General features: G+C 33.5%; 4 protein-coding genes across 6 annotated transcripts; 1 reads left to right on the top strand and 3 right to left on the bottom strand.

Annotated features, from left to right (window-relative positions):
- Positions 1–41: 41 nt before the first annotated feature.
- kz (putative ATP-dependent RNA helicase kurz) lies at positions 42–4,037 on the bottom strand. Its single transcript, XM_070650889.1, has 4 exons — positions 3,895–4,037; positions 3,641–3,829; positions 392–3,581; positions 42–191 (listed from the first exon to the last, which is right to left on the bottom strand). Exons 1-4 carry the CDS (start codon positions 3,967–3,969, stop codon positions 109–111), a joined length of 3,537 nt encoding a protein of 1,178 aa, XP_070506990.1. The 5' UTR covers positions 3,970–4,037; the 3' UTR covers positions 42–108.
- A 49-nt stretch (positions 4,038–4,086) lies between these two features.
- Positions 4,087–5,324, bottom strand: LOC139098647 (TIP41-like protein). Its single transcript, XM_070650891.1, has 3 exons — positions 4,980–5,324; positions 4,519–4,918; positions 4,087–4,435 (listed from the first exon to the last, which is right to left on the bottom strand). The coding sequence occupies exons 1-3, from the start codon at positions 5,168–5,170 to the stop codon at positions 4,181–4,183; spliced, it is 846 nt and encodes a 281-aa protein (XP_070506992.1). The 5' UTR covers positions 5,171–5,324; the 3' UTR covers positions 4,087–4,180.
- Positions 5,325–5,983: 659 nt separating this feature from the next.
- On the top strand, positions 5,984–12,866 carry ADD1 (ADD domain-containing protein 1). 3 transcript variants are annotated; one of them, XM_070650886.1, is made up of 4 exons: positions 5,984–6,108; positions 9,859–10,104; positions 10,164–10,896; positions 10,965–12,866. In XM_070650886.1, exons 2-4 carry the CDS (start codon positions 9,865–9,867, stop codon positions 12,728–12,730), a joined length of 2,739 nt encoding a protein of 912 aa, XP_070506987.1. In that variant the 5' UTR covers positions 5,984–6,108; positions 9,859–9,864; the 3' UTR covers positions 12,731–12,866. The 3 variants fall into 3 exon arrangements, with proteins under 3 accessions (XP_070506987.1, XP_070506985.1, XP_070506986.1); XM_070650884.1 differs by having other exon boundaries at positions 10,947–12,866; XM_070650885.1 differs by lacking the exon at positions 5,984–6,108 and adding an exon at positions 7,742–7,882 and having other exon boundaries at positions 10,947–12,866.
- LOC139098643 (probable chitinase 10) lies at positions 8,541–9,509 on the bottom strand. The gene is made up of 2 exons (XM_070650887.1): positions 8,885–9,509; positions 8,541–8,824 (listed from the first exon to the last, which is right to left on the bottom strand). Exons 1-2 carry the CDS (start codon positions 9,449–9,451, stop codon positions 8,615–8,617), a joined length of 777 nt encoding a protein of 258 aa, XP_070506988.1. The 5' UTR covers positions 9,452–9,509; the 3' UTR covers positions 8,541–8,614.
- Positions 12,867–12,989: the final 123 nt, after the last annotated feature.

Raw genomic sequence — 12,989 nt, 5'->3', positions numbered from 1 at the left:
GAGAGATTTTTGCGATGTATTTCTACCCAAAAAAATACTCATTTATTTCAATAAAATATTTATAATGTATTTATTTACATTCACAAATATAATAAAATTCAGATTAATTTATGTCAACAATTCCGACCATGTTGTTGTTACTTTATATTGAAGTGCTTCTGGTACCCACATCAGATACTGTTTCAATAAGTCTGTAAAAAAGATAAAAATAATTAACGGTTTTTTAAAATTCAAAAATTTAACGGTTTTGTAAAATTTGAAATTGATTTTTTTTCGAAGAATGTTAAATCTAAGAAAACCGTTAAATTTGCATTTATAAGTTTTCAGTTCAAAAACATTTGTATGGTTCTGAAACATTCAAAACAAAAATAACCGTAAAAAATCTACTTACAATTTGGATCCGATTTCAATTCCTTCACCAACTTTTTCCTAGAATCAACCTGCTTATTAGCTAATGCATTCATCATAGTCTCCGTCCGTGGTACAAGTTTAGACCAACTTTTAATCATTGTAGACGGTGTACTTAATAAGTTCTTCCTAAATTCAGCAAGCTTCTCAAACACAGCACCTTCAAGCAAGAACTTTGCAAAATGTCGATACTTATCAAGTGATTCAGGCATTTCCATCTCAGAAATTGGCAATTCCCATCCGGAACGTCCAAAGGATGCCTTTACATGACAATAAATTTTATCCTCGTCTGAATCATAACGCGGTTCCGGTTCCTCTAATGTTTTTGTGAAATTACAAAGTGCTGGTGCGAATTTAAGCAGCCATGCAGGCTCAATTGCTGTTAAGCCACGAATAAACGTTTTAGTGCTGTCGCCATTTCTAGTCTCAAATATTTCCTGATAAATTACCCATTCAGGCTGCTTTTTCTTAAGAATCGAGCATGAATGCATGAAGACTGGCTCTTCAACGTCCGGAATTTGATAAGCATGCTTAAACTTGTGCTTGTCTTCCTTCAATTTTATTTCATCGTCAGGGATTTTTCTTGCAACTTGATCACCCAAGCCTGACAACAAAATTTGCCTCAATAATTTAGCTTGTTGATCTGTTGGCGGTTCCATTTTTGGATTTACAGCAAGTGATAAATTAGGGACATTCAGGTTGACTTCATTGGTCAATTGAACTCTCAATTTTCTTATTTCCTGAACTCCTTTCATTCTTAATCCATTTTCATCACAAAATTCCTGCAATTTACCCTGCGAATGAGCATATTCAGCAGCTCCAATAGCTTTCAATAAAATCATTGGATCACCAAGATATAAAGAATTTCCAGTTCCTGCCCATGCTCGTCTCTTAGTCCTCCATTTTGTGTCTTTTTCGCCTGCTTGTCCAGCAAGTGGAACTTCTTGAAGCACTTCTTGGACACTCAATGCAGCAACAATACAAATTGTATATTCCAATAAATTCTGTTGATGACTTAGTGCCAACATTTTACCATAACGTGGATTGACTGGAAATGCAGCAATTGATGAGCCTAATTTTGTTATTTTTGACACTTCCTGATTGTCTAAAGCGCCAAGAATTTTGAGTCTCTTTTCAGCTACTTCAAGTTGGACACGATCTGGTGGTGATGGAAATGGGAAATTTATGACTTTTTCTATTCCCATTGCCTTCATTTGCAGCACAAGTCCATCAATTGGTTTTTCTTGAATTTCTGGCGGTGAAAATTGTGCAAATTGATTGCTGTAAACAGCACTAGAATACAGACGATAGCAATGTCCAGGTGCTACACGACCGGCACGACCTGCTCTTTGATCAGCAGCTGCTTTACTTGTAAAAGTTACAACAAATGCATTCACGCCGGTTACTTTATCGTAAAATTTGGTCTTTTGTCTGCCGGAATCGACGACATATTTGACATCAGGAATAGTAAGTGACGTTTCAGCGACATTTGTGGATATGACACAAAGTCTAGTTCCTTCTGGTGGTGGTTCGAATACTCGAGCTTGTTTGTGACTTGGTAAAAGTGAATAAAGTGGAAGAACCCATAAAGGCTGTGAATTTCCAGCTTCTGTCATCATTTCATTAAGTCTCTCGTCAACTTCGTCCTTTTCATCCTCAAAATTGTCATCCAGTAAGTCTTGATCTTCATTAAAATCAGCTTCTGTGTCGTCTCCAGGCATTTGAAAGTCATCAAGATTAATTCTCGGAAGTGTCATTTGAGAGACGAGATTTTTCTTGTTTTTCTTTTGGTGCTTTATGGCTTTTCGGATGTTAAGGATTTGGTCTAGTTCCTCGTCATCTGAATAGTCAAGTTGCTGGTCAGTTTCTGCTTTATCTTCTGTATTTTCTTCCTTTTTAGCATTTTTATTGCCATAATATGGAAATAATTTGCGTAATTTCTTGACTAAATATTTTACTTCCTGCTGACCAGTCAGGAACACGAGAATTCCACCTTCTGGAAGTTTTGTATGAATTTTAATTGTCTTAATTAATGCTTCTCTCATGTAATCATCAGCTGTGACTTTATTGAAATGAACAGTTACTGGAAATTGACGAGATTCAACATTGATTACTGGTGGCGGTTCCTTAAAAAGCTTTAAATTCTTTGTAAAGTCCTCAACTCTTAATGTAGCTGACATGATTATTAATTTTAATGGATTTCCTTTCTTATTTCTTAATTGAATAATTCTTGACAGTAGTCCAATTAAAATGTCCGTGTAAGCACTTCTTTCGTGAGCTTCATCAAGGATAATTACAGAATATTTCAGCAATAAAAAGTCACATTCAACTTCCTTTAACAAGACACCGTCAGTCATGAATTTAATTTTTGTCTCTGGCGTGCAATTACCCTCAAAACGAATTAAATAGCTGACAATATTCGTTGATAAATTCATTTCTCGGCCAACACGTTTGGACATAGAAATTGCAGCAACTCTTCTCGGTTCGGTGACGCCAATTATTTTGCCATTTTCAGCATAACCAGCTTCGTAAAGGAATTGAGGAACTTGAGTTGTTTTACCACTTCCAGTTGAGCCAGCAAGAATTATGACTGCATTTTCACTAATTGTTTCCATTATGACTTGTTCTTCTGCAATAATTGGAAGCTTTAATCTAGCAATTTGAATTTCTTGATCACGTTCAACGTGGATGTATGTTGCTGGCTTTTTCTCAATTGGCTCTGATGGCTTTTGGATTGGCTCTTCTTGTGGTTTTACTGGATCTTCTATTTTGCTTACTGGATCTTCAGTTTTGTCTACTGGATCTTCAGATTTCTTTTCTTCAGCAATTTCCTCAACTTTTGTCTCACTTTCTTGCATCTCCTCATCACTTTCACTCTCAGAATCACTCTGGTCAACACCGACAACATTATAATCTCGGATCTTTTTTGGAACTTCCTCATTGTCACTTAAATCATCTAAAGTAATTGTTCTCTTCACACCGCGAACTGTACTTGATACTTTATCATTTTCATCTACTGTATTTGCACTTCCTTTCTTCTCTTTAATGCCATATTTCTGTTCATGAAAATGCTTTTTGAGACCTTTTGTCTGAACACTTGTGATTTTTGTGTATTGTTTTAGTTGATTTGCTGGAATTTGAACAGTTGCTAATGCTTCAATCAGCGATGCTCTCTGAAATGAATTAAATTATTATTAATCACTGGATTTAAGGATTTTCGGCAATTTCTTACATTTTCCTTCTTCTTTTTCTTCTCAACAATTTTTTCAAGCCTTTTCCGCTGTTTTCTTGATAAAATCTTTGTGACAGCTTCTGTTTTCTTGATTTTTGTGGGTCTTTTCTTTGATGGAAGCACCAAAAGTTCATCATCTGCTGTTGTCTTGTATTCATCCTCCGGTTTTGTCTCGAAATCTAATTGGATCTTTTTTGGAAATCATGGAAATATTAAAATTTGCAATAATTTTCTTAATTAGTCTATATCCTTACCTTTTTTACTTCCGAATTATCGATAATTGTCTCAACTTTCCGTCTACCTTTAACATTGTACCTATTTTTACCCATTTTATATGATAATTAATATTTTTTGTGTCTATAAATTGCAGAATATTTTGTAAACAAACCAACACGTGCAACTCGAAGCTTTGCAACATAAAATGCTTGGAATGACAATACACTAAATTTGAATTTCAAGAAACCGTTAATTTTATTTGACATCAAACATTCAAGAACATTGAGGTAAACTAATCAATAATTTATGCATATATCTTATGATTTAATTCTGAAATTTTAGAATCTCATTAGTACGTTCATTAATTGGTAAATGTTCAGCAATTTCGTTAGGTGATATTAACAAAGCTGGTGGAACATGCTTTAATTTATCATAAGTTGCTTCTCGGCTCGTGTATTCCTTAATGATATAATCTTTTGATGTTTCCCAATAAAATCTGGTATCATTCATACGAATCATGACATTGTCGACACGCAGGAAGTACCTGAGTAGAATGTAGAAGCCTGACGGCATGACGCGCTGTATGGATTAAGATTAGATTAATTTTAATCTCATCGGATTTAATTAAATCCTATTGGATTTAGAAATTTATAGTGACTTACAATCTTCACAGACAACACAGCAGTTCCATTATCATGCAGCTCATCCTCAAAGATGCTCAAATCTTCATAAAACAGAATCTGCTCCTTGACCATCAATTTAAATTTATCGATTTTCAGATCACTTTTTTCGACCATGAACTTGTCATTGATTGTACCTTGATAGTCTGTCGTGAAGCTCCAGTCAAATGGCTTCAACTTTTCTTCTGTTTTGTCTTTTGGACGGGATTCACGCCATTCATCGGAGCAGCTTACCCTTATGTTTGGTTTCTCGATACGAACTCTTTTGAGTGCTTCTAGTGGACAAAACATTATTTTTGCACCATTTTCATGCTCAACAACCAGCGAGTTCTTATGAAATACCATATCAGGAAGATGAGGAAGATTTAATGTTAAATTATACCTAAATGGGAATATTTACATCCAGAATTAATAGTTAATGACCAGAAAATTGTCAAACTTACAAGCATAAATCACAGCATTTTCCATCAAGCGTACATTCCTCATTATTGATGCAAACACTCTTCAGAATACATGATTTGGTTGTTGATATCTTCCACTTTTGGAACAGAATAAAGTCCTTGTCCACAACATTGTTAAATCTTGGCAAAATTCTTTCGTTTTCTTCACTTGCGTATTTTTCTGGGATTTGCATAATGTTATTCTTGTTTCTTAATCACTCTTTACACACTTTAATACTTCTTTTAATTGATTAATTAATTTAATTCACCAGATATTAGTATTTAATCCATCAAATTTTAATTTATTTATTGCAGAAAAAAATCTTCACTGAAAAATAGCAAAACAATGCAGGGGTATGGAAGCAAAACATTCAAAAATTATGCGGCAAAAACGGAATGTCAACAAAATAATTTTTCTGACTCATATGAAGGACCATGGATTGTTTTGACGCCATTTTGTGTAACTTTTTAATTAATTTTAGCTACCTGACTTCAATAATATGCCAAAAATATGCATGAAATGATTAGAAATAACTGTTTTTAATGTAAATGATTTTAACGTATTTTTCAAATTCAAATTTTATAATGTTTTGTTGTTTTTTGGTGAATTTTTGATTGTTGATGGTAAACAAACAAAAATTACAAATTGGAGGTAAATTTTGTTAAATTAACTAATCTTTGGGACCAAAAACTTTAAATTTCATCTTTTTTAGAAATTTAGTAGCAAATGGACCAAAGCATAATAAGGAATTCAACGCAGAAGGCAGAAAATCAAATTTTGACAACAATTTTAATAAATTTTAAAAATGAGGTGAAAATTGAGAATTTCAAGGAGCATCTTAGCTTTTCCTGGTTACGCAACATCCAGCACCACTTTGAATTAATCATCTCAAATTTTGACAGCTAAATTTTTTAAAATTCCCAAAAATTCCATTCAAAAATTCAAAAAAATTCAACATTTTTCAAAAATTGAAATTTGATCACAGTATCCGAGGGAAAACGGCCTACCTAGAAATGCTTTGCTTGCTAATCCCTGACAGTTACAGTTTTTAGGCGCTCAAACATTCTCAAAAATATAAAAATTAAAATATTTATATCAGTTGTTTAGTGAAGTGTTGGACAATTAAAGAAGGTAAGTTGATAGCTATATCAGTTAATTGTGAATAACTGTCCGCGATATATGAAAAAACGGTCATTTTCTTTATTTTCACTTTGCGAAGATTTTTTAAACAGAGTCGAATTATTTAATTAGCGGTTTTGAGATGTTTTGCTATAGTTTTGAGTGGTTTCTCGTTGTAGTCTTATGAGATGTAGATTGATCTCGAATATCTGCTATTTGATATATCAAATTATTAATCATATATGTCACTTTATGAATAATTGTTTATAATGTATTCGAATAGATCCGAACTCTCGAAGGAATAGCTTCATATATCATGAACTTAATAGATAAGTTATCCAATCATCAATTCCTATAATTTTGCAATAAGGTCTATAACTATATACATTAAAATTATAAGTTGTCATGTTCAAATTCTGACTTCTTATTTTAAATCAGTCATCAGTCTCGTTTCTTCTTTCACATACCTAGTTCACATCTGCCATATATCCGAAGATTGTTCGGCTGCATTTCGTGGCGCGCAAATACTAACACAATATAAATTTCTGGTTTTAACCATTACCAATACTTGTTCTCTTTTACATTCAAAAATGGCTTTCGCTCATGAACATTTTTCCAACTTTTTGGAAATCTCGATTTTATTTTTTTCATTTTTTAAAATTTCAACGTAGTACGAAAATAGAAAATGCGTAAAAAATGTAAATTATGCTATGCTAAATTATTATTTACGTTGTTTGTAGGGTTTTTGCTTAAATTTCAATATTTTGTTCAAATTTAACATTTTAAGAATTTTAAAATTTAACGGACATTTTAAATTTGAAAAGTATTTTATTCTTTTGCTTCGAAATTTTAAGTTTGATATCTTTTTTGCTATTTTTGGCATGATTTATGAACTGAGTCTATCCCAGAGCTCGAAATCGATTTGGACTGGGTTTAGAAAAGTCGATTCGACTCTATTTAGAATTCAAATCGGCTTCGAACTTTATTCTGCCTTTAAACTCTATAAAATTGTGAAAAATGCTTTAGAGACAATGAGGGACCATTCACTAGTTACGTAACATAATAATGAACTTTTTTGAAAAATGAACAATAGAATTCTCGAAATTTCCATTGCTTAAATCAGATTTAATCTCAGGTTGACCCCATCCCCCTCTACCTGAACGTAATAAGTGAATGACCCCCACATGTACCCTCTTGACCTTTATTTTGCTTACGATTTTTGTCTGCCTTAATCATCATTAATAATAACAAATACAAACAATATTAAGGAACCTTGTTTAAAATCCTCAAAATATTAAGTCCGCCATTTTGTAATTTGCAAGTCTATTTTTGAATAATTTCTACCTGTACACTAATCTACATGAAATTCTACAAAATTAGCAATGCCTGAGATTTTTTCCCTCAAATCTTCTTCATATTGAACTTTCAACTTACTAATAATTTTTAAAAATCCATAAAATGATTCCAAAAAAACCGTTAGAATTTTTAAATTCAGGTATTAATCTGAAATAAAAAGTTTCTTTGTTGTCAAAAAAATAAAAAAAAATTTGAGAGATTCTCAATCCTCTCCGAGAGAATCTCATTAAGATCTAAACACGAAGAGCGCCATCTACAAGTTCCGTTTATATAGCGCATTCAATACGAACGAACGAACAAAACCCGAACCTCATTTCCATCTGAAACATTGCTTGTGTCGGTCGTATAATTTAGTATATCCAAAAAGTATTTGCAAACAAATCTAGCTTTAATTCAATACAATTTATATCATAAAAGTTCATCACAATTGGTAAGAATACTTTAATATTATTAATAATACAAGATTTACTTTTAAAATTATTTAGAAATAAGATTTAAAAAAAGTCAACCTTTTTTTTTCAAACATTTTTTCATATATAAGTCTCTGTATGTACAGTAAACAGATCCGTAATAAGCAGGGCGGCCGAAATGACTTCGGTTATTTTCGTATTTCTCGTTCATAGCTATCGATTTTGTAAAATTTTTCTTCTTTTTCTTTCATTCCACTACCTACAAGCGGAATTTCGAAAATAACATAGTCTGTAGTCATTTACGCTACTTGGGAACTTAACTCATAATAATGTCTTGACTTGTAAACTTGTCTTGACTTTTTACCAATAATAAATTTTTTGGTCACTTTATCAGGTCAAGTTCCCAAATTTCATGAAATTTGCCATTCACAATAATCCCCTCATTCGATACTTGCTATCCGCCCATATTCATTCACATACATTCAACCTCCGTTAGATTTTTGAATGTGTGAGTAAAATATAGTATGTACATAATATAGAAGAACTTGTATAGGTCGACATTTCGTATCTCGTACTTTTTAGCGCATACTTTTTTCGTATGAATCGAAAACAAAACTTCTCGAAAAAAATGAGCGCAAACACCAAAATTTGCGTCGAAATTCAAATTTTAAATTGTCGTTAATTTTTCAACTGAAATTTTTTCAAAATTTTATTAAATAAATACTGAATTATGCAAAAGTATAGACTAAAAATTAGTATCTAAGTCTTGATGAATCTGCGCATAGCGCATGCTGCTTTGCGACACATCGATCGACAAACCATGCGGTTCCAATCGGACATATTTGTACAATTGGAATTCCTTCGGCGCAGAATACATATTTATTACAATCGGCTGGATATGCGGCCGTATAAAATCCATGTCTGTTACATTTTACGTTCTTGTTAGGGTCGAATGATAAATTCTGGAAGAAAAATTTCAGATTTTAAAAATAGAAATTAAGAATTTTTGAGATTTTGCTTACCGAACATCTTGGATTATAGACAGGATGGTCGCACTGATTAGTGTCCGTATTAAATACAAATCCTTCAATACACTTCATAGTTAATTTAACTCCATTCGCACATATATAATATTCTGTGCAATTTAAACTTTCAAAGAATATAATTTCACCGGGTTTATTTGTTGGACATACAACATCCGGTATTACATTTGGATCGGATGGTGATGATGTTGTTTGTGCGGGTGGCTGTGTTGGTTGAACGGGTGGTTGTGTAGGTTGAACGGGTGCTGGGGTTTCAGGATCTGGATATTCTGGATACTCGGGATATTCAGGTTCATCAACACAATTGACTTCGTCCGCGTAGTTACAATTTCCAATATTGGAATCAAATTGAAAATCACCATATGATGTACAATCTTCCAAATATCCAATTTCACCTTCACAATAGTAATAATTTGAACAATATCCAGGAACTCCAAGTAGGACTCCATCATCTTTTCCTACACAAATTTCTTCATCATATTCCGGTGCTGCTGCATTAACAGATATGCAAATTAACGAAAATATCACTAATAATTCACGATACATGCTGTATTTTATTCACAATAGTTGTTTGGTATATCTCATAAAAACTCAAAATAATATCAAATAAGCATCCATGCTGTTCTTTTATACCAAAATATATCTTTATCAGTAGACCGGCTTCTATATGTCTATTAATTAGGTTTTCATGTATCTTACATTTTTTCAATATAAAACTTGTGTGGCATTGTTTGTTAAATTGAATTTGTTAAAAATACAATTGATAAGAAATTGGAAGCCTTGACTAGGAACATGCTACTCTGTTACTTATTGTTTACTCATCTGTTGCAATTCAACCTTAATGATTTTTTTTTTGGTCAATGTTGCGTACCCTTGCTGGAAAACCGTCAAGTACAACTTGCGTCATTTTTCTTATTAATTACTCATTCCTTTATCTATTTTCTATTTTACAGACAAATATGATAGCATCAGATTTCAAAGACGCGGATGGCTTTAGGCTGCAATTTGAAGATACAGTTACGGATGATGAGCGTGTGTTTTATATGCGTACATTTATTAGAGTTGATGATGTCGCAAAGGATCGTGTTCATTGTACAACATGTGATGTACATGTTGGAACGGCACCAATATCTGAAAAAATTATTCGTACTCACCAAATACTTGGTGTAACACAATGTAATAAATGTTTTGCATTTTATGTAAGTATTTATGCCTTATTTACCTATATTCATCAACTAATTGAATTTTTCATTTATAGAATTCCGGAGAGTTCGGTAAAGGTGAAGATGGATCAGAATATTATTGTAGATGGTGTGGACAAGGCGGTGAAGTCTTTTGCTGCTCAACATGTCCATTTGTATTTTGTAATAAATGCATTAAAGACAACTTAACAATGGCTTATATTAAGGAGATTGAAAGAAATGATGATTGGTCGTGTTTCGTATGTAACAGAGAGACATTAAAGCGACTTAGAGCACAACATTGGGCATTAAGGAACTTTATGAATAAACAATTAGAAAAGATTCAAAATGTCAACATTAATTCAGAAGAGGAATTAAATACAATGTTAAATGATGATCAAGCTATATGCTGTCCGAAAAAGAAACGAAAACAGATATTAAAGCCAGCTCCAGCGCCTGTAAAAAGGCCAGCAACAAATGGCGGTGGATTAACATTAACTGGACCGCCAGCTAAAAAACAAATAATAGCACCAACAAAAATGCTTAAAGTTCCTGTAAATACTAATTATCATTTAACAAAACCTGGTCCAAAACCAACGCCACCAGCATCAATGGCAAAACCGAAAGGAAATAATGAAGTCGTTTGTACACCAGACATTTTAGGATTATTTAATAATAAGACACAAGGTCCTCCACAACGTCCACAAACGTCAACTGCACCGCCACCATTAATTATGAGACAAAATCAAAGACCTGTACGTCCAATGGGTTCGACAAGCGGAACAGCTGGAAATCCAATTTATCATACAGGTAATAATATAAAATTCATTTTCAATGTAATAGTAAACAACTGATGATAGGGAATCGAAATATTTCAGTTAATGGCTATCAGATAGACTTGAATCAGGCAGCGAGGCAAGAGATTTTCCGATTGCCTAATGGTAAACTGATTCAAGTTAGGAAACAGCCAAACTCATCACCTGCAGCACCAACAATACGACCTGGACTTCATTTTGCAATGCAGCCACGCGCTCATATTCCAGTTCGTCCATCACCGCCAACAATCACAACAACATCGAGAATGATGAGACCAGCAATGGCACCACAGTTGCGAGTCGCACGACCACAAGTTCCACAACAGAGACAAGCGGCGCCAAGTCAATCGAATACTCCAGGAACTGTAGCTTCCACAGTATTTACACAACAAAATGGATCTATATCAGTCGCACGTGCTCCACAACCCGATACTCAATTTGGCAAAGCCAAAACAGCATTTGAAGATAAAATTATTAATGGACTAGAAATTTGTCAGCATACGATCAACAAGATGATTACATTGACAAATTCATCGAGTTTTAAAAACTCACGATCATTTGCGGATCTAAAAGACTTGTACATTCATCTTCAGTATCTATTCACATACACATCGGGAAAGATTAAAACACTTCAAGACAGTCTCGGTACAAATGTTGAGGAATTAGCCAAACATGATAAATCATTAAAGGAAAAGGAGAAACACGATTCAGATGAATTAGAAATTGTTGAACAAAAACAGGATGTAATTGAGGTGTTATCAGATGATGATGAACCGCCAGCACGTTCTAATCAAGTCGCGACTAAGAAGACAGCAGCACCAATGAACAAGTCACCAGAACAACAAGCACTTGATATTGAACAAGAAATATTGTCAGCACTTGTTGCAACAATGCAAGATACATTTGCGAGACAGCCTGATCAACCTGAATTGCTTGCAAGCTGTAATTATATGTCGGATGATAAGAAGCTACTCACAAAGAGTGCTGTAAAAGTTGAAAGGCTTGAGGACTCAAAGAGTCCACTTGTTAAACAATATATGATTGCTATTCAGCAGCGTCGTGACCGAGAGCCATCAGTTGAACAAAGTGCTGATAATGAAGAAGCTGAAGACGGTGAAGATGACTTCCCACCATTAGTTCCTGAAATTGTTATGGACGAAAATCCAAATCCAGAAGAAACTGAAAGTGAGGTTGCTGAGGAGAATAAAGAAAGTGGTGATGCTGAACCTGAGGCTAATGAAGAAGAGAAAATGGAGACAGAGGAAGCTCCAAAGTCTACCAATGAAACTGCAGATGTTGTTGAAATTCCAAGTGATGACGATGAAGCAACAAATGAGAATGAGACAGCAGATAAAGAGAATGATCAATCAAAAGAGGAAGGAAGTCAGGATGTAGAAGAAAATAATGAGGAACAAAGTAAAAATGATGTGGAAGTACCAGAACAATCAATGGATGTCGATAACAATGAATCAACAGAAGACAATCCAGATGAAAGTGTTATAAGCTTAGATTCATCACTTACTTGCAATGAAGCAACAGAGAATGGAACTGCCGAAGAGAATGAGGCACCTGAGGACGTTGCCGATAATGGTAACGATGTGGACATGACTGAAAATGGAGAGAACAGAACCGAGACAGAGAATGAGAATACAAATCAAGCAGATGAAGGAACGGAATCAATAATTAGTAAAGATGCTGAAAGTAATCCTGAAGAAATAACAAAAATCACAGAAAATGGAATTGACGAAAAAGATCTTTTAGATAATTTGATAAATTCATTAGACGAAAATGAGCCGTTGGCTCCAATTGAATTAGAAAACTTTCCATAGACAATAAGGCTAGAATTTCAAATGTTATAATTTTTCTATAATAAGCACCTATAAATATATCTGAATTTAGTTTCTAAGTACCACACATATTATGAATTGCATTCAATAAAACTAAAATTGATTTAAAATCCTTAAATCCTTTTTTATTTGTTACTGTATATCCTTTAATAGCTGAATGGTGACACGACGAATTCATCTGAGTCATCGCACATGACCTTTCGTTTGAGATTACATGCACCGGTTCTTGGATCATATTGAT

The sequence above is a fragment of the Chironomus tepperi genome, unplaced genomic scaffold (assembly GCF_022539635.2).
Source record: "Chironomus tepperi strain 1889 unplaced genomic scaffold, CSIRO-AGI_Ctep_v1 contig_450, whole genome shotgun sequence".
In the NCBI taxonomy this organism is placed as follows: Eukaryota; Metazoa; Arthropoda; class Insecta; order Diptera; family Chironomidae; genus Chironomus; species Chironomus tepperi.
This window is presented reverse-complemented; position numbering and strand designations above follow the sequence as displayed.